At 36.4% G+C, this 24,126-nt stretch overlaps 2 protein-coding genes and 1 long non-coding RNA gene across 5 annotated transcripts; 2 read left to right on the forward strand and 1 right to left on the reverse strand.

Annotated features, from left to right (window-relative positions):
• Positions 1–1,532: 1,532 nt before the first annotated feature.
• Positions 1,533–2,224, forward strand: LOC143306033 (uncharacterized). The gene is made up of 3 exons (XR_013063347.1): positions 1,533–1,595; positions 1,791–1,856; positions 2,033–2,224. It is a non-coding gene; the product is annotated as an uncharacterized LOC143306033 (long non-coding RNA).
• Positions 2,225–8,617: 6,393 nt separating this feature from the next.
• Positions 8,618–19,302, forward strand: MED1 (Mediator complex subunit 1). The gene is made up of 8 exons (XM_034320826.2): positions 8,618–9,147; positions 9,333–9,478; positions 9,549–9,682; positions 9,759–9,897; positions 9,975–10,194; positions 10,275–10,500; positions 10,569–10,800; positions 10,870–19,302. Exons 1-8 carry the CDS (start codon positions 9,117–9,119, stop codon positions 15,214–15,216), a joined length of 5,475 nt encoding a protein of 1,824 aa, XP_034176717.2. The 5' UTR covers positions 8,618–9,116; the 3' UTR covers positions 15,217–19,302.
• Positions 18,633–23,434, reverse strand: LOC117602601 (sterol O-acyltransferase 2). Of its 3 annotated transcripts, XR_004581004.2 has the most exons (10): positions 22,954–23,429; positions 22,589–22,665; positions 22,208–22,344; positions 21,438–21,608; positions 21,018–21,166; positions 20,552–20,691; positions 20,295–20,458; positions 19,610–19,883; positions 18,780–19,301; positions 18,633–18,716 (listed from the first exon to the last, which is right to left on the reverse strand). XR_004581004.2 is itself a non-coding variant. In XM_034320830.2 (9 exons), the coding sequence occupies exons 1-9, from the start codon at positions 23,033–23,035 to the stop codon at positions 18,855–18,857; spliced, it is 1,638 nt and encodes a 545-aa protein (XP_034176721.2). In that variant the 5' UTR covers positions 23,036–23,434; the 3' UTR covers positions 18,633–18,854. The 3 variants fall into 3 exon arrangements, 2 of the variants coding, with proteins under 2 accessions (XP_034176721.2, XP_034176718.2); XM_034320830.2 differs by having other exon boundaries at positions 18,633–19,301; positions 22,589–22,662; positions 22,954–23,434; XM_034320827.2 differs by having other exon boundaries at positions 18,633–19,301; positions 22,954–23,428.
• Between the last annotated feature and the right edge of the window lie 692 nt (positions 23,435–24,126).

A 24,126-nucleotide genomic window follows, 5' to 3' on the forward strand; every position in this document is an offset into this window, starting at 1 on the left:
CATTATTGAATGTTTTTAGTACTGTTTTACACAATTTGCTGTTTTTAATTTAATAACGTTCTTTCGTGAGCATCGTAATATTATTCCTGTTTAGACCTGTTCGTGTACTTGCTTAGGTATCGGCCGATATCGGAATTTTCCGAAGAATGCCGAAGCGGTGCCGACCGCTCTTCGTCGGGAAGGAAGGTCTCGCCATTGCTCTCTCGAGCGTCGAACTGACAGGACGTGTTGAGAGCATCCTTCCGCATAAATAATAGGTACACATTGTATCCATTAAAATATTTTGTATCAATTATAGTTTGATCGTTTATTAATAATAACTTTATTATTGTTGATTAAATTTTATTTACATAAATTCGTATTTCTTTTTTATTACAGATATTTGATAGATTTTGAAAGGACGCCATGGCACCTGATATGGGTTTGCAATATAATTTCATAAGAATTTACTGTTTTAATTTATTCTAATCAATTATTAACGTTTATTATTACTTTTTTTTCATTGAGTCGTTGTTTTTTGATAGTTAATTGGTACCAAGGTACCAAGAAAGAAAAGATTAGAGATATGTTTGTTCTTTAATCAATTCATAGAAAAAGAATAATTAATTTTTCATTTTATTAAATAGTTTTGTCTAGTATTTTAATACATTTGTTTTAAATTAGAACAAAATTGAAATAATTCGTATTTTACTGCAAATGATTGCTTCTCTTTTACAATTATAAATTATTTCAAACAATCTATTTTTGTTAAATCGTAGTAATTATATTATAATATCCAGCTTTCGATGCAAGTTGAAATAGAATCACGTTTTTAAATTACATGCTGTTTAAATATGATTATTGATAGGACTTTGTTTATTGAAAAGAATTAGATAATTTATAAATCAGTCCGTAATAGAATTTTCAACAAATTGTAGTATGCTTACAATCTTAACAACACAAATCCTCTGCTTCAATACAATAGTCTATTATTTTTGTTACAAAATGATTTTCTATCGATGTAATATTCATTGAAATAATTATCAACAATTATTTAAAACATTTCATTTCAATCTAGGATCAATATTCAGCTTTAACAATATTTGTGCTCGTCGAATATATTTCACGAACATAGATATTTTCATTTACAAGCCATTAATAACAGTATTTACGTTACGAATGCTCAATAAGAAGAATGTTGTTTTGTATATTTCCACCCAGCCCATCCCTGCTCACTAAGTTTTTCTTTCAGGAATTGTTGTGGCCGCGCGCAATGCGGTCGGTAAAGTCAGTGTTTGTACGAAGATATTTCCAATGTTTTGATTTTTTCAAGGGTGAACTGGCCCTGAATAGTGTTGCGTTTGTATAGTTAGGAATCACGCGAAAGTAGAGTCAGTGTTTGCTGCGTGTTATAAAATATTTTCTAGAGCATCGCGGCTCTGATTTTTCTTTTTCCATCGTGAAAGTAGAATCTTTATAATTGTTCGCCGGAAATTATTCACGGTCGCGTTACTATTTTTATTTATAATTTTTTTTTTAATTACTCGATATATCCGGGATTAGAGTCAAAGCACCATTGAAGAGGAGTCTTGGGCGTTGCTCCGTAAGGAAAGAGTGTAAGTATCTTATTACTTTATTTAATTAATTTTAATTGAAATAGAATAATTTACAATTTCAATACTTGATAATTGAGAGTTCTTCTTAATTGCTATTGCTAATATTTTATAAAATACAATTTCATATATAATTTTATTAGAATAAAAATTGATAATTTGCAAAATTAACCGTAATTCTTTTTTGTTTTGTTACAGATGAATTTTTTGATTGCCGAGTTCCTGGATATCCTGATGATGGCTTTCTTCACGACTTCCGTCTTGGTACGTCACTTAATTGCTTTTTATTAAAATAGAATAATTTACAATTTCAACCCTTGATAATTGATATTTCTTTTTAATTGCTAATATTTTATAAAATTCAATTTCATATATAATTTTATTAGAACAAAAATTTATAATTTTCAAAATTAATCGTAATTCTTCTTTTTTTGTTACAGATGAATTTCTTCACGACTTCAGTATTCTCCTAGTGTTGTCCATCCTCCTACTTGACTGTCGGAAGAAGAGTATATCTGCGAACGGTGAGTCGCATGTTTTATGGTTCCTCTGGTGCCCAATCATGTCGTAGGACGAATGGTCCGAATCGACACGGGCTACTAGTTGTATACGTGCTTGGCAAGCATAGTGACCATGGGTATGATTGTACATACCCATGAGTAGTAACATTTTTATTGTTTCATTTCATTTAGTTAGGCTAGGTCTTCTTGTACTCCGCGTTTTAATATCATTTCAATTCCACATATTCTAATAGATATTTTTGAAATATATGAATGCTCTTAAATATTCTTAACTGTGGAATTAGAATATTTTAATACCGAAACAATTTTATTTAGTTTGTCTGTAATAGAGAAGTCAAATACTATCTGACTTAATTATTGCGATGGTTCAAAGCAATATAATATTAATAGCATTATATAATCTGTATACTGGATATACATATTAATGATGGTGTTACATTGATTTAATTACATTTTGTACACTATAAATTCAAATATGATTTGAGAATTTTTTAAAATTTCATTTATTCAATAACGAAGTTTAACTTATTTACACGTTCATGAAAAAATGAACAATTTATGTGCAAGAAGACAATTCGTGACGGGTAGATTTCCAACTCAGAGTGATCTATTTCAACACATTTTGCGTATTCTTGAAAATTTACTCTGAGGAGGGAGTCACCCGAGGATGTTTTATTAATTTTCACAACAAATTCTTGTTTCATTGCAAAGAATTCTTAATTAAAGACATTAAATTCTTTTTTATTAAAATTTTGCATTTTTTAAATTAGTGTTGCGAAAAATTTCCAGCGCGAGAGTAAATATGACGATGCACTGACTAGTATTCGGTGGGAATCCTTTTGGTTTTTAAACTCAATCCTTTTTATTATTTAATTAATCAAATTAGTTATAAGGATTCCGCGGCATAAGACCGTGAACACCATCTCTGGGAGATATACCCATGCATTACTAGGCCTTTGCAGGCGCAGCTTTAGAATACGGAATATATGAAAATATGTTACCATATTCTAAACTGTAGTCCTTTTGTCTATACTATGGGCGTCCGTCAATCTGACACCGTTGGATGCAACGTGTTGGACGGGCGGGTAGCGCTCTTAGCGAAGGGGTGCACTCTGTCCTGGCGTTACGACGTCCAGGCGGGGTGGGTGGTATGTAGCGTCTGGCGTAAGTCTAGGGGGCGTGAGACCCTTCGTTGCCAGCTGATATTAGCAGTGCACCATGTTTGCGTCATAGTTGCTCTATTTTGCTTTTCAGTATTTGTTCTTAAAGCTTTATATTTACAAAGTCGAGTCACTTTTATTAAATTAAAATAGTCAAATATTAGCCCGTTAGATGTTTATGTACTAATCATGTTTGTAGATCAGGATTTTCAGATTTAACCCCTTCCGTGTTTATTGCCAAAGCCCATTCACGTGCCCAGGTGCTACTTGGATGGGTAGAGGCAATGGGCACGATGACCTAGTTCATAAGAATAATAATTAATAAGCGGCTGGCATTGTGTTAGTATATCGTGCACGACGTAATCTCCACATATGGTGTGTGTGTTTTTAGGCTGTGGGATTGCGTCGGTTTAATAACTTTTTCATTTATTTTTAATTTGAAATAATATTTTATTCAACAAGATGTACGATGAACGTATAAACCAAATACTATTGTTATCATTACTATTACCATTACTATGAAATATTCTATATCAAAGTAGCTAATTAAATTTTGTAATTATCATTATACGCAATGATTGCTAGCCTTGTCAGACGATTTCAGTGAAAAATGGTACGTACCGTAGAGTGTGATGTGAGATGAAACTCGGGTGACGGAGGCGTCCCGGGACGTTCTCCCTAGTTTAGGCTCTTGCGCCCGGGTGGAGTGTATGGGGGTCGTGGAATGAATTTTTGTGAGAATGTGATTTTGCCTTTTTTAAATATAGCGTTAGGTAGGTAGGTAGTATACCTTCTGGTGTGTGTGATAGATTGTAAGTAGGTAGGGCCGGGACAGGTTGTCACAGTCTCTTGGTCGGGTAGGCGCGATTTCGCGTGATCAACCTGTACCTGGAATATGTTTGAAGAATTGACGATACAATCGATACGAACGGAGTATGCCGTTCGTCTTCGATTCTATCTGTACAATTTTTCAAATTTTTGGCGACTTCATAAGTCGTCATACGCGATCGCGATGGTACGAAACGCACAAGTTCTGCTCGAGCACGGCACGTGTGCACGAACAACGATTTATATAAAATCCTTTTTCGTCCACGTGTCAATTAGAGTTTCGCGATTTTTCTTTTTTGTTGATTGTTTTTTTTTTGTTTTGCGAATTTGCAAGTCTCGAGCTTTAGATATAAGTTTCAGGTGGGTGGACCGCCCGAAGAAAGAAAAGGCTATATGCCGAAGCGCCCCGACAAACTGTCTTTCAAGAGGGGAACTACTAATGATTTTGCATCCTTTTGCAAAGAAGGATGGGAAATTATTATCGTTACTACTTTGTCACTGTGCTTGCCTGTAGTTGTAGTTTTGTAATTTCAGGACAAGAGGGGGCCCGTGACCCCCATGATTTTGGGCAAATCGCGTTTTCAATTTAATGTTGCTAATATTGACCACGGTTCAATTTAGTGTTGCGAATGAATATTGATCACAGTTCAATTTAATGTTGCGTATGCATGATTATCGCGATTTTCATTTAGTGTTGCGAACTTTAAATATCGCGTTTCTTTCTTGCATTGCTTTAAAATGGAATTTAACTTTTCAATGTTGATTGCTTTAAGATTTTTGAGAGTTTTGCTTTTTAATGTTGATTGCTTTAGTGTTGCGAGTAAAAAATTCACGGTTTGAGAATCCCCCTGTTTTGCATTTTAATTGCATGTCTGTTAAAGATAGCGTTGCGAATGATATTAGCGCGATTGTTTCCCAGTGTTGCGACTTATAAATACGCGATTGCTTTGCATTAGTTTATAGAGTTCCCGGCTAATTAGTGTTGCGGTAATGAATATTCGCGTTTTGCATTAGAGTTGCGATATATGATGAAATGCCCAAAAACGATCCAGTGGAGTTGCCATGGTCCATAAGGCAGCTATGGACCAGCTGCCATGATACAGCCTTGGATTGGCTGTACCCCTTTTTTAGATTAGTGTTGCGACTTACAAAATTCGGTAGATTTGAGTAGTGTTGCGTTACAGTTCGCGTTTTCTCTTTTTTCTTTTTTTCAGCTTAGTGTTGCGTATAATGGAGCAGCCTTCACGCGTACGCTTTTGTACATATTATATAATTAATAAAATTAGTGTTGCGAGTAAAAAATTCACGGTTTGAGAAACCCCCCTTTCTGCATTTTAATTGCATGTCTGTTTAAGATAGGGTTGCGATAGACATTAGCGCGATTGTTTCCCAGTGTTGCGACTTATAAATACGCGATTGCTTTGCATTAGTTTATAGAGTTTCCTGCTAATTAGTGTTGCGGTAATGAATATTCGCGTTTTGCATTAGAAATGCCCAAAAACGATCCAGTGGAGTTGCCATAGTCCATAAGGCAGCTATGGACCAGCTGCCGTGGTACAGCCTTGGATTGGCTGTAGCCTTTTTTTAGATTAGTGTTGCGTCTTACAAAATTCGGTAGATTTTACTAGTGTTGCGTTACAGTTCGCGTTTTCTCTTTTTTTCTTTTTTTCAGCTTAGTGTTGCGTATAATGGAGCAGCCTTCACGCGTACGCTTTTGTACATATTATATAATTAATGAAATTAGTGTTGCGAATGAATTCGCGATTGTTATTAAATTTTTTACTTTTTTGCATTTATTAAATTAGTGGAAGCAACTATGACTTACATTCGGTGGGAATCCATTGCTAGTCAAGGATTCCGCGGCCTAAGACCGTGAACACCATCTCTGGGAGATATACCCATGCATTACTAGGCCTTTGCAGGCGCAGTTTTAGAATACGGAACATATGAAAATATGTTACCATATTCTAAACTGCAGTCCTTTTGTCTATACTATGGGCGTCCGTCAATCTGACACCGTTGGATGCAACGTGTTGGACGGGCGGGTAGCGCTCTTAGCGAAGGGGTGCACTCTGTCCTGGCGTTACGACGTCCAGGCGGGGTGGGTGGTATGTAGCGTCTGGCGTAAGTCTAGGGGGCGTGAGACCCTTCGTTGCCAGCCGATGTTTTGTCATAGTTCAGAATGTTTGCAATTTTAAAATTAGTGTTGCGTGTGATTTCGGTTTGTTTTATAGGGTTTGCTTAGGGATTGCTCTTATGGGCAGTCAAACTTTTCTTTTCAGGTTCCCCTGTACCCTCCCTCCCTCTGCCATGCCCCCATTCTTTTTTCTTCCCATTTTTTAATTTTGAAAATTTTGAGCATTCGGTTATTGGAAATACTGTTAAATAATATATGAATTTAATGTTTTCAGGATATTATTAGATACGATAAAGTTTTAAAGAGAACTTTATTCAAAGTTTTATTTAAAATGGAAATTCATTTTATTTTTTGATGATTGGTGATAATTTATTTCAAGGAATATTTGTTCATTCGAGATAGCTTATTAAATTTTTATTTCACTTTATTTAAACAAAAGTAGTGGATAATTGTTGTTCGAGTTGTTCAGTTTTAATTTTTGATCGCGATGTTTCGTTTCAAGCTTACGGAGAAGCTAATTAAATAACTTTTATAAATTTTCAAATTCTTTTCCTGAAAAGCAAAGTCCATTCGTGATTTTCTTTTCAGTTTTTCCATTTACAATAAATTTGCATTGATAGGTGTATTGAATAATATAATGCAATAAAGTCGAGTAGAGTCGTGGTTGTACATACTATATATTGCAGTAAAAGACAGTTGTTTCAATCAAAATATTGTGTGTTATTTGTCGCGAAATGAACGAATATTAAATACAATAAAATGAAATAATTAATGTTCTTAACTCAAATCACTTAACTCAAATATATATTTTTCTGAATTTCTTTCTCTTTATTTTGGTACTGAAGTTTGCTTTAAATTCATATTTCGTATCAAACTGATTTTCAATTATTAACAATCACTCTGACTTTTATGAAATTTTATTGTTACTAATGTATCTTCTTTCCAGCTATTAATTTTTCTTTGTCTTTATCTGGATTCAATTAATCAGTTTCTGTTACAGAGAAATATCTTTATAGGAAGTATGAAATAATAATATCGGATAATCGACTGGAAGAAATGTAATATGAAATCTATCGTCCATAAATGGAATTCAATGTGTCCAATTAAGTAAAACAAGGTGAAAATGATTGAAAAGGAAAAATGATTCTTATAAGTGGTAATATTTGAACCGTACTATTTTCGAAAATTGTATTTAATCCTTCTCTGTTTGTTTCAGGCAGGTTATAAATTTATAGTTAAGGCTACATGAGCCTCATTATTTTTTTAAATTATGTTTAATCCTTTTCAGTTTTATTTCAGGAAATATTCTGGTGAGGACAACAAAATCAACAAATTCATTGGACTTATTTATGTATATGGTCATTAAGATATAATCGTCAAACACTGCATTGTTTAATTAGGAAGCGTTAGATTTAAGCGAATTTTTAATATAATTACGAGCGCTCGTATAGATAGATATTCTTAGTAGTATAAGTATGTAGGACAAATATGCAATTGCATATTTATTAATTACAGATCTGTAATCAAAATCAAAATTAAAAAATGTTGCGATAGGAATAAAAAGCAAAAATCTACGTAAATATATGTATAGATAAGTAGATAGGTAGGTAGTAAATAAAAATAATGCTCCTTTTGTTGTTCGTTTGCACAACAGTCGAAACGTTTTGCAAATGTACATCAAGAGGATGATGCTATTGAATACAAGTAAAAATTTGCATAAATGGAGGGTGGATGGGATGAGGTAGGGCGGGTCTCCACCCGCAGCAACCTCCCCGTGGTGAGACCTGGGCAATCGTTATTATCTGATGACTAATTAATAACTGTATCATCATTTCTATGGTACATTTATTAATTATGCAGCAAATAATACGAGCGAATTGGCTGCGAAAATCCTTTTTTTCTATTTAATCGCTGTTATATTTGTTTCAGGAACTATGTCTTTAAGATTCTGAAGTGTATCATATTGCAAATACAATTTTACGGAAAGAAAATTAATAATAATGAATGCATGTTTATACGTATAGCTGTCGTAACATATACGTGTTATGTAGTTGGATGCGATAACTGTGGTGGCGCTTGAATCAATTTTTCTATCAAACATGGACTGTTTTACCGATGCGGAATTCGAAGTTCGATCTCAACGCAACGCAAAAAAGAAAAAAATAGAATCAAAGGAAGTCGAAATTGTGGCTTTTTGGTTGTGGTAGAAGAGGGATTAGTAAAACAGGCACGGCCGTTATATAAACTGTTCTTTGTATCATGATCCTTTGAGAATAAAGGCATGCAGTAACGTTCTAAAACACATTTAAATGTTACAATCGATATAATGCATTTTTAATGCAATTACATATGTATGCTTCTACTTATTGTTAGTTTTTAACAACAGGTGTAAATGAAAACCTAACATTCTGTACCTATGATCATTTTTGTATAGAAAACGCTTGGTAGGATTTACACATTGTTACATATTGTCGAGTACTACACTGGCACGAACTTATGAAATAAATTCTGTCCTATAGTAAAATAAAATTTAGCGTTTCATGGCAATCAATAACTTTCTATTCAGAAGGTTTTTAACACGCTGATGAATATTAATGTGTAAAATACAACTATAGAGGGTGTAAAAGAGCGTTACAGAATTCCCCCTCTTGAGGCATGTCATGGACGAAAACGCCTATACGTAGAAACGTATGGCTTCTAAGTATAGTTAGTATATTGTGGGTGAAGGTTAGGAGCTGTTAAACGATCAAACGTGGGTTAGGTGAAAATAACAGCTCCTGTCACAATGTAGTGTGTAATAATGTTGTTGTGATATTATAACAGCGAATATAATCGATATAAGCATAAATTTCAACATCCGTGTAACACCACGGGATACATGGATGTTGCGAACGGACAAAAGCCCCTCGGTAAGAGTAATTTAAAATTTATTTAATAAATATGTAACAAATTTTATTCTACTCTTATACAAATGAAAAATTTGTATCTGATGAAGCTTACAGAATTTGAATGTTTGATAAAATTTTTATACATTTATATCGTGTAGAAATAAAACATTAATTGCACAGTAACTTGCATAAACTTTGCAATGCAGGTGGGCAACCTTCTGCCACTAGTGGTTCAACAATGGATAAGGGGAAAGAGTGGCAGATGGAGTTGCTTATGGAGAAATTACGCTCTAAATCTTCCTCATTTAAATCTTTGGTTGAAACTGCCAAAAACTTACGCATGGCTATGCTGGTGAGTGCTAAAGAAAAGATAATAGAATCCTTTAGCTATTTTCAACTGATAACATTTATTGTAAAAACAGGATAAGAGGTTTGCAATAGATAGTGCAGAAAAGAGTCAACTGCAGAAATGTTTAGATACCTTGCAACATTCCATAAAAGTAACATCATTGCAATCTATGGTGGAACGCTTGGAGAGTTTAACAAGGCAGTTGGGGTAAATACTTACTGATTATTAAATCAGAAAATAGAATAAGGTATCAGTAAATATATGTGTCTTGATTGGGTTACAGCTTAAAGTTTATGATGTCTGGTCCACCAGGTACAGAGTTGTTTATCTCCTCTGATATGTTCTTTTTGGAAGTTCTTTTGGAGCCATCGGGTGTAGTTAAAGATGTTAAAATTCATCATGAAGGAAAGAATGAGCAGCAGGTGCATATTTAATGTTTAAAAATGTTCTAATTTATATTGAAAGTCAGTTAAATACAATTTTAATGATATATTTATAGAGCTGTGATGTGTTGGTCTCTTGCTTGTCGCGTGGAGACTTCCTTGATTTTACAGTACAATTAGAAGGTTTAGCATCGATATATCAATTAAATGCTGATAAAAAGGTAAAGTGTAAAGCATTTAGTGCTTTACAATCACTGGAGGCTGATCTGGGTATCTTAGCTCAATTGCAAACGTTTATAAAAGAACCTTTTAACCTTGTTCATAAAAGCCCAGTAGGTTGGTATCTAATTTATTCATTTGTATAGAACAAAAGAATGAAATGTATTATATCTAATAGAATAATTTTGTATTTTCAGGAATCCTTGAGCGAAGAAGAGGAGGTCATGCGATGAAACTGACGTATTTCGTTTCTCCTTATGATTTAATAGATCACGAGAATCGTACCTGCGATGCGTTGAGTTCGGAAGTAGTTATCAAACGAAAGATCGGCCATTCCGTGACAGTTTGTATGGAAGGTTCGACCGCTCATAAGTTGCCTACATCTAGTATCATAACTGTAAATAGAAGTCCAACAGGAAAAAGGTTGATAATTCATTGAAAAAGCATACGTTATTTTAATTACAGAGTAACTAATAATAAGTAATTTTTAGTACTCCATCTTATGCTCCTTTAACTGGTACAAATTCATCGGTACTGCCAGCTTGCTTCGTACTGAAGCTAGCCAAGAAAATGCCAATGTGCATGGAACTAGTACGTAGAATACAGAAAGTAACAGAGCTCGAATGCGGGGATATATCTGCCCCTCATCCGTTACTTAGTCTGATTATTCAGCATGCCAGTGAAGGTCAACTAGATTGTCGAAACAACAGAGGGCTTTACGTGGTACGTAAAACATTTTACACATTTAGTAATTCTTAACTTCCTCGGTTTCAAGTTAATACTTGGTTACAGAGTCTGCCAGATCAGCAGCACTGTTACTTCATGACGGAGAACAAAAATTTGGAGGGTGTGTTAGTGTGTAGCATTCCCTTCACTCATCCGGCTCACGTTCCCCAAATTTTGGTATACTTGAGACAGCAAGCGCTTTTCAACACTTTGATTAGCAGTTGCGTTAGACCGATGGCTCGGCAAGATCCAGAACACGCAACGATATTCGAAGTGAGCGCTTTGTCGTGGCAACACATATCGGTAAGTCTGGAGCATCCCTTCGAGGAGACAATGGCAACAGCTGAGCTAGACTTGACGGATATTTCCGCGCTGAAGTGTAAATTATACGGCATAAGCATAACGAACACGGAACAGACGTCTGATTTGACTGGAAAAGTCTTACAAAAGTGTCTGAGTATACCTTTGACGATGAGGATACTTATGAAATCATGGGAGAGTCGCGACGCTTTAAGCACTATGACGAATATGAACAGTGGAAATGGAAATTATAACATAAATCTCGGCTCTGGCAAAGATCAGAACAATCAGAATGGTTCGGGGATGCCTGATTTCACGAACGGAGAAACCAAAATCAAGCAAGAACCCGGTTTGAATAACGGTAACGGAACGATGGGGAGACAGCAGTCGTCGCAGCAGCAGCAGCAGCAACAGCAGCAACAGCAGCAGCAGCAGCAGCAACAACAGCAACAACAACAACAGCAACAGCAGCAGTCTTTTTTAGATGCCGGAACGGAGAATAGTATCGGTTTTCCGTCATATTCCGGCCAATCCGATACCACAACTGCGATGTTGAATCCTCTGCAACTAGGAGCTTTGCTTGGGCAAGCAAAAAACTCCTTGTCAAATCCTTTAAACGAGCGTCCCAAGAAAACGCGTAAAAGAAAAACGGCGGACGGTATTTGGCGTAGTCCGAAACGAAAAGGAGACGAGAGTGCTGAAATATTGTTAGAGAGTTCCAGTTCAGATTCGACGCCACTCGGTACGCCTACTGGTGGCAGAGAAAATTTAAACGAAACTAGAACGTCCACGCCGACTTCAGCCACGAGTTTAACTAGTGGTTTAGATTTTTCTAACTTAGATCCCACCGACATCTTGGGAACGGATAAGAGTTCCGACTACGATATCGACAACGAGAGCGAAATAACGGAGGTTCACGATTTGCAAGATGTCGAAGAGCTGATCAAACGCGAGCGCAAGTCGAGGAAGAGGGAAGAGAAAAAGAGTCCGATTATATTCGAAGAGAACAAAAGTCTAGTGCCGCCGTCAGTAAGTATAACGCCAATTTCAAGCAGTAGTTTGGGTCAAACTACGAACTATAACTCTGTACTTACGGGGATGGGTTTGGAAAGGAGGCCAGGAATTGAAATAATACCGATTACGTCCTCGCCGCAAACCACTTTACCGAATTCGATCACTATAACTCCGATAGCCGGGCCGACACAGTCGAAGAGTCTGACAGACGAGCGTAGGGAACGAAAAAGTTCCAAGGGAAAGTCGACCGAGGATAAGGGAAAATTGGAAAAGAGGCGTAAGCGTAAGAGAGAAGACAGTCCTATGGGACCGCCGCCGGATAAGATACCGTCTAAACAGGATCCTCTATCGAAACCAGTCTCGGTGAGCATTAAACCGACCGAATCGCCGCCGAGTTTAAGTTCGAGGCCATCTTCGCCGGCGACAACGTTAAGAAAATTTAGCCCCTCTCCGACGCATACCAGTCCACTCGCTCTCGTAGGTAAGTCCAGTCCTACATTGAAACAGTCAACAAACAAGCCAGTGCAAAGTCCAAAGCACTCTCCGGTCTACAGCAGTAGTCCCAAGCATACGCCGGTGCCTGCGAGCGTGAGCCCGAAACATGGTACTTCGTCGCCGAAGCACGGAAGTTCAGCGAGTACCGGCAAGCCGAGTATGTCTGCCCTGAAATCCGCGGCCAATTCACCGTCGAGCAAAACCACCGATTCCGGACAATCGAAGATAAAGTCGTCCTCTTCGTCGTCGGGCAAAGACTCGAATCGCGACAAGGAGAGAAAGACGTCATCGTTAGCCTTCGGTGGTTCGAGCGGTCACCAGAGTCCTAAAACAAAGTCCTCCAGCGGTAAGTTGAAACAACTGGAATTAATTCCTAGCGGGGAGGCGCAGTCGACGTTGCCCAGCAGCGGTGGTAGCACACCGCCATCCGGAAGTTCAGAGCTAGGCAAGTCGGCCATCGCTCAGCAGCAGGCGAAGAATAGGAAAGGATCGTTGAGCGCTGTGATCGATAAGCTGAAGAACGCCCAACACTGTACGGAGGACAATGGTAATAGCGGAACGAAGCCTTCTACGGGTGGAAGTGGTACTTCTAGCGGTCAGAAGGAGAGAAACGTTGGAAGTTCGTCGAACAAAACCGCGGAGGGGAAGTGTATCAGTAAAAATTCTTCGATGGACACGAAGAATCCTGCGGAGTACATGGTGAAGCACAGTTCCGATGGGATGAAGATAACGATCAATAAAACTCGCACAAAGGACTCAAAGTCTGGCACCAATCTGAAACTGTCTTCGTCATCGGCGTCTGTCGCGACCGGAACTTCTTCGGGTACCTCCACCTCGTCGACTTCCATGTCGGGTAACGGTTCGCCGAAAACGCACACTGGCTTGAAACCAGGAGTGAGTTCTGGTCCCGCCTCGAAGAAACCTCCATCTCAGACATCCCCAAAACTATCTGGATCTTCGTCTTCCGGTTCTGGAAGCAGTAGCGGAGGTAAAGCAACGTTGTTAGGACAAAAGATGCTGTCAGCATTAAAAACTATCTCCGGATCAAATTCTGGAAGTGGTAACGGTGCCGGGGGGATCAACGTCGGTGGCAGCGGTAGCAGCGGATTGCTTTCGAAAGGTGTCATGTCTTCGAAGTCTTCTTCGAGTTCCCCAAAGACAGCCGGTTCCGGTGTGACGGATCTCAGTCGAAACCGTGACAAATCTCGGCTGTCTAAGTCTGCCGATAAAAGTATATTTCCTTCGAAAGGGATCGGGGACACTAGAAAATCGAGTCCTTTAGGACTGCGGGAGGAAAGCGAGAGCGAAAGGGCGTTCAAGTTGCTGGCTGCTCATGCTTCCATGACCAATTTGTCGAATCTACCCAGTTTACCACCGCAGTTGGTCGTCGAAGGTCTCATGAAGCAATTAGACACTAAATTTCAAATCCCCAAATTATCCGCTAGAGCCAATACGGATTCCACCGACAAGAAATCGGACAAGCTATCCATGCTACCGGACAGTGGGAAGACTTTGGACAATCTTGCGACTAAGCAAACGACGGAGCAGGGAAAGTTACAAGCGTTATCGAATACCTCGTCGACTGTCTCTAAAACGAGTTCGGAGGAGCAGTCGAACCAGGGTAGACGGGATCATGTACAAACGAAGCCTGACAATCTTTCAATGACAAGCGCAGCCTCGGTAATTAACTTGGGCACGGACAGTACCAGTAACCTTCTTCTGCCCCCGTTATCTAGCGGTAGCTCGCACGATATGGACATCCCTACGAACTTGTCTATGCAATCAAGCGAAAACGAGTCTCGTGACGCGTGCAAGGAGCCATCGATGAGTAGGAGTAACACGCAGTTTCTGAGTAGCAGCTTGAACTCCACCGCCGCTGGAAAAGACGAAACCAGTGGCAGTGGTCCGGTAATGGCCGTTCTACCAAAAGGTTCTGACGCGCAGTCTACTAGCAAACCCGTGTACCCTACCATGATGACGACAGGTACGATAACGAGCGAGAATGTAACGAACGCAACGAGCTCTGGCAATGGTAGCTCGGAGAGTTTGAATCTGAGTATCAAGCCGGTGGATGCCACCATGACCAAGTACAAATCCGACGAGAAGAAGCAGCAACAGCAGCAACCACAGCAGCAGCAGCAGCAGCCGTCACAGTCGCAACCACAGTCGCAACAGCCACAACAGCAACAACAGCAGCAACAAGTCCCGTCTTCCGGAGGATCCTCGAGTTCCTCTTCGTTAGGATCGGTCGTGTCTTCGGAGGGTTCATCAGGCACGATGAAAACGAGCGGTACCGAAATACCGGCGACCACGTCTCAAGAGGCTGCCGAGATGTTGTTGGATTTTTCAACGCCGAAAGACGTGGCCAAGAGCTTGACCTTCACTAGCATTCCCGAGAGGGCGATGACCCAGGCTGCCTCGGTGCGCAGGAACACCCCACCGCCACCTCCTCCTGCCTTTCCCGCCAGTCCTTCCGTCAGTGTCCACATCGTGAAGAGTCCTGCACCCTCGCCGAGGGTTATACCGCCCTCGCCCCACTCTGCCTCGCCCTGCATCACCGACGACGAGCTGATGGACGAGGCACTCGTAGGAATGGGCAAATGAAGGTTACTGAAACTTTAGATTTAATTTTATCCGAGGATTTTTGCAGGGTGTCCTGAAACGGTTAACTCGTAAGAGCCTCTTCCGCAGTGGAACCAGTTCATCTTCAACTTTTATCGTGGACGGGGTCTTGGTGGTTTTTAACTTACCAGCGATCCATAAGTGGACGAAAAGATGCTTTTCACCGAAAGTTGGGTGAATTTGGTTGAGTCTTTTTGTTCTAACTGGTGATCGCTTTAGGTGGATTTGGGTGAGATTGAAGTTCTTAATATCAATATTCTAAATATTTTTTTTTTTATTCTCCATATTAATAATAATCGTCTTCAGTAACGAAATGGTTAATAGTATTATGAACAATATGGAACAAATTTTGGCAATTTTTATGCGGAAAATCTTATTTACGAAGATCTGGGGTTAGCCAAGTGCACGAGTGCCCAATAAACGCTCAAATTTAATTATTTAAAAATTACTTAATTTTGCACATAGAATATTAATTTTCAAGAAAAATTATTAAAATCAGCAATTCTGTTCTAAGTTATATATTTTAGCATTTGATCCGTGTGTTCTAACGATTAACAAATATTTAATGGACACTCTGTATATCGTTAAGACTTTTTCACTTCTCCTGCAATGTCCAGCCGAATACTAATATAGTTTGCGTCTTCGTGTGCAAATATTTAGTAAGTTCAATTTTTTTCATAGGTAGGGAAATAAGGAAGAAAATTAGGAGAGGCGAAAAATTAGTATCTGTTTCGAAGGTTTTCTCTACAAAGTCAAGGGGCAATTTAAACTTCTCTATGTGTGTAATTAAAGTGATTCATTATTATAAATAAAATTCGTATGGCGTGATAGGAGGGACTCGAGGCTAGCAATAATTGATCGATTGTTTATAGATTTCTAAAGTGGCAAGAGAAGGATAGAGAGAAAGTAAATGGTAAATGATTGCGACGTATGAGAAATAAATATAGGATGAATACATATGAGTTATTTTCGATAGAAATCCATGTTGGACAATATTTATGGAGATTCCGTGGAGTGGAGTGGATGTTATTATATACATGTGATAATTCTTAATTAGTGTATTTCATGTACTAAAATTAAGTACTGAAAGTTTTAAATAGAAAACTTTGATACATTGGGAAATATTATCTGAAAAATTTAAAAAATAGAAAATCAAATTCAGGTGGTCTGTTCTCCGAGGATTAAAAAAGGACATTTATAGGTTTAATTTATAGGAATAATTTTTATAGGAATCCTTTAATATATGAGGGTCGTAGACATACATGAAATACACTGTTTCAGAAGTATCATGGATGTGGATAGTTTTTATTCGAGGAGGATTAGCCAATTATCGAGTCCTTTATCCTTAACTTCCTGTTCTTGTACTCGCTCCAATCGTCCTTCCTGGTAAACGAAATTCTTCGCCGCTATACAACGAAGAAAGTCGGTACTTGCGTTTATTTCCACGTTTTTGAACCGGTATCCCGTGTAATTAATTCATTCTAAAACCGTGTAATTATCAAGGATTAAGCGGACCTAAAAGTCTATCAATACGGATTCAGTTTACGACGTCACAAATTTTTATTCTCACGATGAAACGAAAGTTTTTTGGCTTGAAATTATAGAAAGATCGTAACGAAAAATAACTGAGCTTATGGAAGTTTTATCGTGAAAAGCCTGACGTTTTATTTGAATTTATTCTTCGTAAAAAAGGTTTAATCGCTCGATGAAGATTCTCATTCGAAGGAAGTAGTGGAAGGGAAGATGTAGTAGGTACCAAGTGCCAAGTAGGGATAAAAAAAAGATTTTCAAAGATGGAACTTCGATCCTTTGTAATTTAACACATGGCGTAGAGTTACTTATTGTGCGACGAATCCTACACCTTTAGACATACGACCTTCACAGTTCAGGAATCTAAAAATTTTTCCATCGTATATCCTTATTTCTACATTTGACAGCAACATTGACAAAATATACATAAATTACTCCCAAGACGCATCTGGTGTGTCATTGATTATCTTGAATCGACTTCAAATTTCTTAAAGTGCATTTTATATCGAACCTCCTTAACGAGTGTCACGAAGGATCGAAATTCTATTTTTACAAAAATTGATAAGCTATCTTTGTACAAATTAGATGAAAATGTTTTGGTTTAAGAATTGAACGAGTTGTTCGATGCTTAAATCAGATATAATGAAAAGGAACAGGCACGAGAGTAGACGAATAAAGGGAGTTATATGTCTGTTGTTGAATATTAAATGAATTACCATCAATGATTACGTATCATTACTTTTCACGTGTAAATTGATAAAAATTGTATTTTCTAACGGGAGTACCGTATCGTAGGCAATACCGTGCTTCGACGTAAAGATTTCTCTAGTAAGAAAATTGTCTGGTGCTCCCCGGGGAAGAATATGATTTATTTTTTCAATACTCACGATCGTGTACATAGAATTGAAGACAGGTTTACACCTCTGTGAACCATGCTAGTAGTAATTAAAGAGTGACAAAGATTGTAGCTGATGAAGACTTTAATGAGAAATAAGGAAGAGTGATTACTGAATCGTATTTTCTAATTATTTATTACGAATTGTACAAATTTTGCTTTCCCATCGAATACAAAATTTCAATGTTGCATTAACATTTTTGGACTTTCTTATCTTTGCTCGTATAGATTCTTTTTTTCTTTAGAATTTACACTTACCATTTCGTTTTGTTTTATAGAACGTTAGCCCTTTTTTTTAAATTAGGTTTAACAATAAGATCTGCTAGAGATCTTTGATTATAATTGAAGACACTAATAATAAATTGATTTTTGAGTTGTTTTTTTTAAATAAAAAATTTCAAACAATTCAAAAGAATATTATTACTTTTTCAAAATTTCTAAACATATGTAGTGCTATAACACCCGAAACTCAATTATAAAAAAAAATTAATATGAAACTGTTAACCACCGGTGTCTTCAATTTCTCTGATATTCAAATTGACGTGTTTTAATTTTCTCGTTGAAAGAATAGGAAAGAAGTTACAATTGTACAGAGAGATAAAATGGGATGGGATCTTAGAATAGATGTTGCGTGAAATTCGGTGAAATTTCATGCAACCGATGGAATACATTTATTTCTCTATGAGAGTTACAAATCTATGAACGAAATTATGTATAAATGTAATCGTATTAGCGCGTGTATGTACATTTAAGCATCGACTTGTATAGAGAAAGAAGATATATACATACGATTATATATATTATAAATAATTATCGACGACAAGTGTCTTTGAATTTTCAAGACACGTATGTAAGCCTTGATAATAAAGACAATGTCTTTTTTCAGAATCGTCATCCGCGTTTTTTTCGATTTAATTGTAAATTTGCGGAAGAAGAGAAAAGGAATGGGAAGAGAAAAATAATAAATAAAAAGTGATGGAACAGATCATTGTTTATTCGTATATCTTCGTTAAACCAGTCTTTGATTCACAGCGCAGTATAGGACTTCCAATTATATCTATAAGTTGAACGTTATTTAAATCATCCGTCAACGGAGATTGACATTCTTTAAATGACATACCGCATTTTTCAGTCTTTCGGATATGCATAGGAAACGATCTCCATCCCCTATACGAAAAATTTTTAAAAGTTCAGATTAAACTGTCATATCCTCTGTTTCATTTCTATGGATAATACACGTCCAGGTTCTTGGAATCATGTAATCCCAGAAATCTTCACGGTACGGAGGGCAATTGACCCTCGCGAAGTACTCCATGCAGTACAAGCTGACTAATAATCCGCTGCCAACAAACAAACTGAAGAGGAAGAACAGGTTTCCCGCTCTTTTCAATAGAAACACCGCGGCAACACCGATAACACCGAAGAGAATCAACATTACAGGATAAAAGAATCGAATTGAAAAGCAAATGATGTACTCGTGGAAGAGTGCAGAGATGGCGAATACTGCGCACATCGATAACTTCCGGTTTCCTGGTGTTAGAATCTCGTACATGTCCTTGTAGATGTAGGTGTACAACCAGTCGTGGACTACGATATTCCAGGTGCGATAGTAGGCACTGTAGGAAATTGAAGTCCACCAATCCTGTAAATTAATGAGTGATTATGTTAGTATTTCGTTAACGTGTAAATGGACACGTAAAATGGTCCTTGAAACGTTACGTTATATGGAATGTATCATAAGAAAGTACGTATAAAGGCTGGGAGAAATGATGATGAAATTGAGTGGAAATGATTGTGTGTAAAAGTATTAATGATTCATTCGGTTTCATTGAGCCACTTCCGTTACTCAATTCCATGAGTGTTGCTTATAGTTTCGTAACAGAATTATACTATCACTAGTATAATATTAATACTATTACACATGTTCCATGATATTTTCATATTACTTACCTTATAAAACATTTTGTCGGCAAATCGTAAGAGTTCAGCGAAAGCGTTCAACCAACAATGGAAGAGACAATAAAATCCGCAGAGAAACATAAGAAGACCAGGTAGCATTGAGCTGAGGATATTCATATATACCATTCCCATTTCTATTGGTTCTTTTCCAAAATCTCGGTAAAGGGGATAGAGTAGACGTTCGTAGATAAATCCCACAAAGAAGACAATCGTCACTACTTCAGCGAAATTCGTGACAACGATGTTCCAGCGAATTTTCTTTGACCTAAATAGATATGGAGAAACATTCGTAGAAAATCAGATTTATAAGAATTTGAAAATGAAATATTATAATGATTGGAAGAAATGATTAATTGCCACGTGCGTTTCGAGTATTGACCATTATCGATAACACGATGTGTAGATTAATATTTAGACGTATAATATGCGGTAACACCACATGTGCGTTTGTAATATCTTGAGAGATATTTGAACAAGTTATACGTCAATATGGATGTGTCAAGTGCTTGTATCTCAAATGCATCGTTATTTTACTTACAATAATCACATGTCATAATCACGTGTACAGGACACTTAATTTTATTATTATGAGACAAGAAGAATAAACGAAATAATATTTTTAAAAAACAAATAAATATTAAAATTATTTTAATACGACATTAAATGTTATAGTTACCTAGGATAGCTGTCCTGGTAAATTAAAGTCGGTGCAAACATGAAGTAAAGGAAGTTTGAAAAATCAGGTGATTTTGGAGCTGGCATTTCCGAGTGAGGTTTGTAAGATAAAAATCTTGGTGCTACGCTTCTTACGAATGCGTGAGTTTTCATTATCATACGAACCTAATTAACATATAAAATAGTATATTTATTTGTTAGTAATTTCTGTGAAGTCATCTTATTATTAACGAAAAGAAATAATTATTTTTAGCTTACCTGTTCCATAAGTATGATCATACTGGAAGCTAATGGTAAATCGTGGTCGACTACTGCTTTTGCAGGAAGTGCACCAAATACGATTTGGTAAAGAATCAAAATTCCTAGCCATATATAATCCCAAAGTTTTCTGGTAAATGCTATAAAGAATATTTTAATTCATTAGAGTTTACATTGGAGGTACGCTCACGACAAAATCAGGCTTCCTTACAGTAAATGACAAGGTAGGGAAAGTACGAATTCTTAAAATTTTAAAATTTTAATTTTGACTAATATTAAAATAAAATTCCTGATGTTGATTAATATTAAAAGTGGTGGGAGTCAGGCCTTGTATACACATGGGATCCCACCTCCACGTTGTCATTCTTCCCTGGGTTATCCATGAGGAAGAGTAGGAATTTGGGACATCACCACTTTTCCTGGGGGAAACCTGATTTAATTGCGACTTGTATTTGATTTAACTTACATTGTGGCACATATTCGAGACGATTGGTTGCCCAGTAACAGAAAGCTACGTAAATCCCTAAAGTTGAAATTTTCATGAGGGACCATATGTAAAATACCAGTGACAATTTGGCGAAGCCAGCTTTTATCGTGCCTATGGCGAAGTTGGGTCTAGAATAATAAATTATATTTTCATTATATTTTTAAAATGAAATTTGAAACTTAAAGCTTTAATAGTCACTTTTATAATTATTTACTGATTTTTCATTTGCCCTTCGAGGCTTCGAGGGGCCATTTATATATTAACATTTTTTACTTGACTTCTAATGTTTTTAGCAATGGTCGCTGTAAACTTGTTTCTCTTTTTTATTGTTTCCCCAAGGTTGTAAAGCGACCGAGTAATTTCGACAGATTAAAAGAAACTTGGTACATCTGTACTTACGAGCCGGTGTTTCGAATATCGTGTACGGTAGTGTGTATAATCAAAACTATCAAAGCTGCTAGGCTCAAGTTATAAATCGCTCGAATATGTTTGATTTCATAGAGGTCGGTCAACAGAGAATTCCTTTGCAAGAATTGTTTTGATGACAGAGTGTCTTCTCTCGTCTTTTTCCTAGAGAACATGATTAGAACTTTTCAAACTTTGGAGTTTGGACAGCAACTTCGGACATTTGAGTACACGTGCACTTAAACTGAACAAATTGTACTGCGTACTTTTATCGTGTTCATTTATAATGCGTATGATGGGAGATAATAAATAAGAAGCTTTAATATTTCGTTTTGAAATTTTATCGATGTTATTGATCATTTAAATCACTGTTCAAAATTATTTCTGGTATGTTATTCGTATCAGAAATATCGGTACATCCTGTGTATTATATACAAACACAACAATTTTGAAGGTAATTTCGTTAAATTGGGTCAAAGCAGTTAAGTACACGCGTATTCAAGCAATCTTTCAAGAAATCTCGATCTGGTGCCTAAAGCTTAGTGCGAAATAATAATTTTATAATTGTTAGTTAATTTTGTACAAAGAAAATGAATAATATTCAAATCTATAAGTATACTTGTATTGCTATAATTATCGAAAGAGTTCAATTACCAAACAAGCAGATAATTAATAGAAGGTTACAGAAAAAAAGATTTTTAAATTATCCGAGGGTAAAATATGATAATATCAATCCTTCAGAAAGATATTATATACATAATTACGTTCTATTGCAGTAAGTCTCTGAATCAACGAGATCTTTTAATTCGTTTGATGCCATTTTGTCCACTTTTTGTAATATGTCTGATACCATGTTGTTCATTCGGTTATTAACAAGCTCCAAAACATCTTGCATGATTTCCTATAAAAGAAAACAACGAAATGATATTTATTGATCGATCTTGATCAATCTTTATAAAAAATGTTTCCAATTTATTTTCTGAAATTTGAAACACCGAATCTTATCTTTGGATCGTTTTATTTCTTTAACAGGCAAATGATTAATATCTAGGCAAGAATGTCGTGGAAAATAATTTCTTTCTTTGTTAACTTATTTAATGGTATTTATTTATTTTTTATTAAATATAATTACTGTATTTTGGTACCTTCATTTGTTCTTGTAATCCATTGCTGATTATATCACGCATTCTGTTTTCTTTACACTTCACGGTATCCGTTTCTTCTGAAAAAAGTTCTTTCTTAGCTTTAATATTTAATATTAAAATATTTAAGTTCGAAACACTAGTTCGGTTAAATAGAAAAACAATACAAAGATAAATACTTATAAGAAAGAAATATTACAGAATTAATTTTGTAAGACAGCAAGTGGAAAATTCAAAATTGCTAATTCCTACCATTTTTATACAATCTAACAATTGAAAGATATTAATTAAAAAAATGCCATATTAAACGGGATCATTTTCACAATGGTAGTTAAACCGTTAATAACATCCTCAATTGAAATACTCACCATTGTTTTTTACATCTTTTGTAACTTTGATCGAATTTTCATCGCCCACAATCTTTCCACTTGCCACACTTTCCTTCTCCATTTTTCCTAAACCAACCACTCGAAACGATCTATCATTTCATGTTCAATAAACCTCAGCAATCTGTCCTTTCCAGACGTTCCATACAAGTTTAACCGTCCAGAAGGAATTTAGCCAGGCAAAAATTTGAATAACTCAAACAGATTTCTTACAAATGTCCCCGAAATCAGAGGTGAAAAAATTGAAACTGGATACGAGACACAATTCTAGATATAATTTTCTAATGAAATTTAAATTAGATCGATTAGAGAACGTTAGACGCGGTAGGTAGTAAACGTTTACGCTCGACGAGATACGAACCGTAACTGACCCATCGTACGAATCGGGAAGAGTACAAACACTCGGTCTCTTATAATGCTTATCGAATTTTTCAGCTGATCGTGTCGCTGAAAAGTTGCTCGCTTTTCTTTCTTTCGGGTCATGTCATACGACTCGTGCTAGCTTTTGCGAGTGCACATGCACCGGCAGCTAGTTTTCACGCCCTCGTCTCTTCTGATTATGTAATTGCAACAGTGGTTTGCGGTTGGTTTGGACTTTTTGCTGAATCTATAGTGTCAGCAGTGGGGTACACTGCATCTGATGCATAGATTCGTGTGATAAATTACAGTTCGAAATATTTAAACCTTTTAAAAAATTTTTCAAATCAATTTTTCAATCATGAGAGTCTTGTTTAAAAAAATGAAATTGGTCTTGAAATCTTCGAAATGCCTCCACTTCCGGTACCGATATATGTGTCATACGATGCTTCATTCAACGTCGTTTAATTTTTCTTAATGACATTTGTTCCTATCTGGCAAAAGTCTTAGTTGCACTAATCTGTTATTTGATAATTTACTATTTATTGTTCGAATATGAACAACATGTTTACGCAAAATTGTTTAACTGGGTATCATATGGTTATCGCTATCAACTTCCGGAATTTAAAAATGAATTCGCTTAATAAATAGTTTACATAATTGTCCTAGTTTGTATGAACTGAAATTAATATTAACTCATCAGTTTCGGACTTTGTAATGACATTTTTTAATATTTATTTTGTCAAATATTTTAATTCTCAAATGGAACTTATGAGAAAAGAAAATGCAATAATTTTA

Source organism: Osmia lignaria, chromosome 13, assembly GCF_051020975.1.
Source record: "Osmia lignaria lignaria isolate PbOS001 chromosome 13, iyOsmLign1, whole genome shotgun sequence".
Taxonomy (NCBI): Eukaryota; Metazoa; Arthropoda; class Insecta; order Hymenoptera; family Megachilidae; genus Osmia; species Osmia lignaria.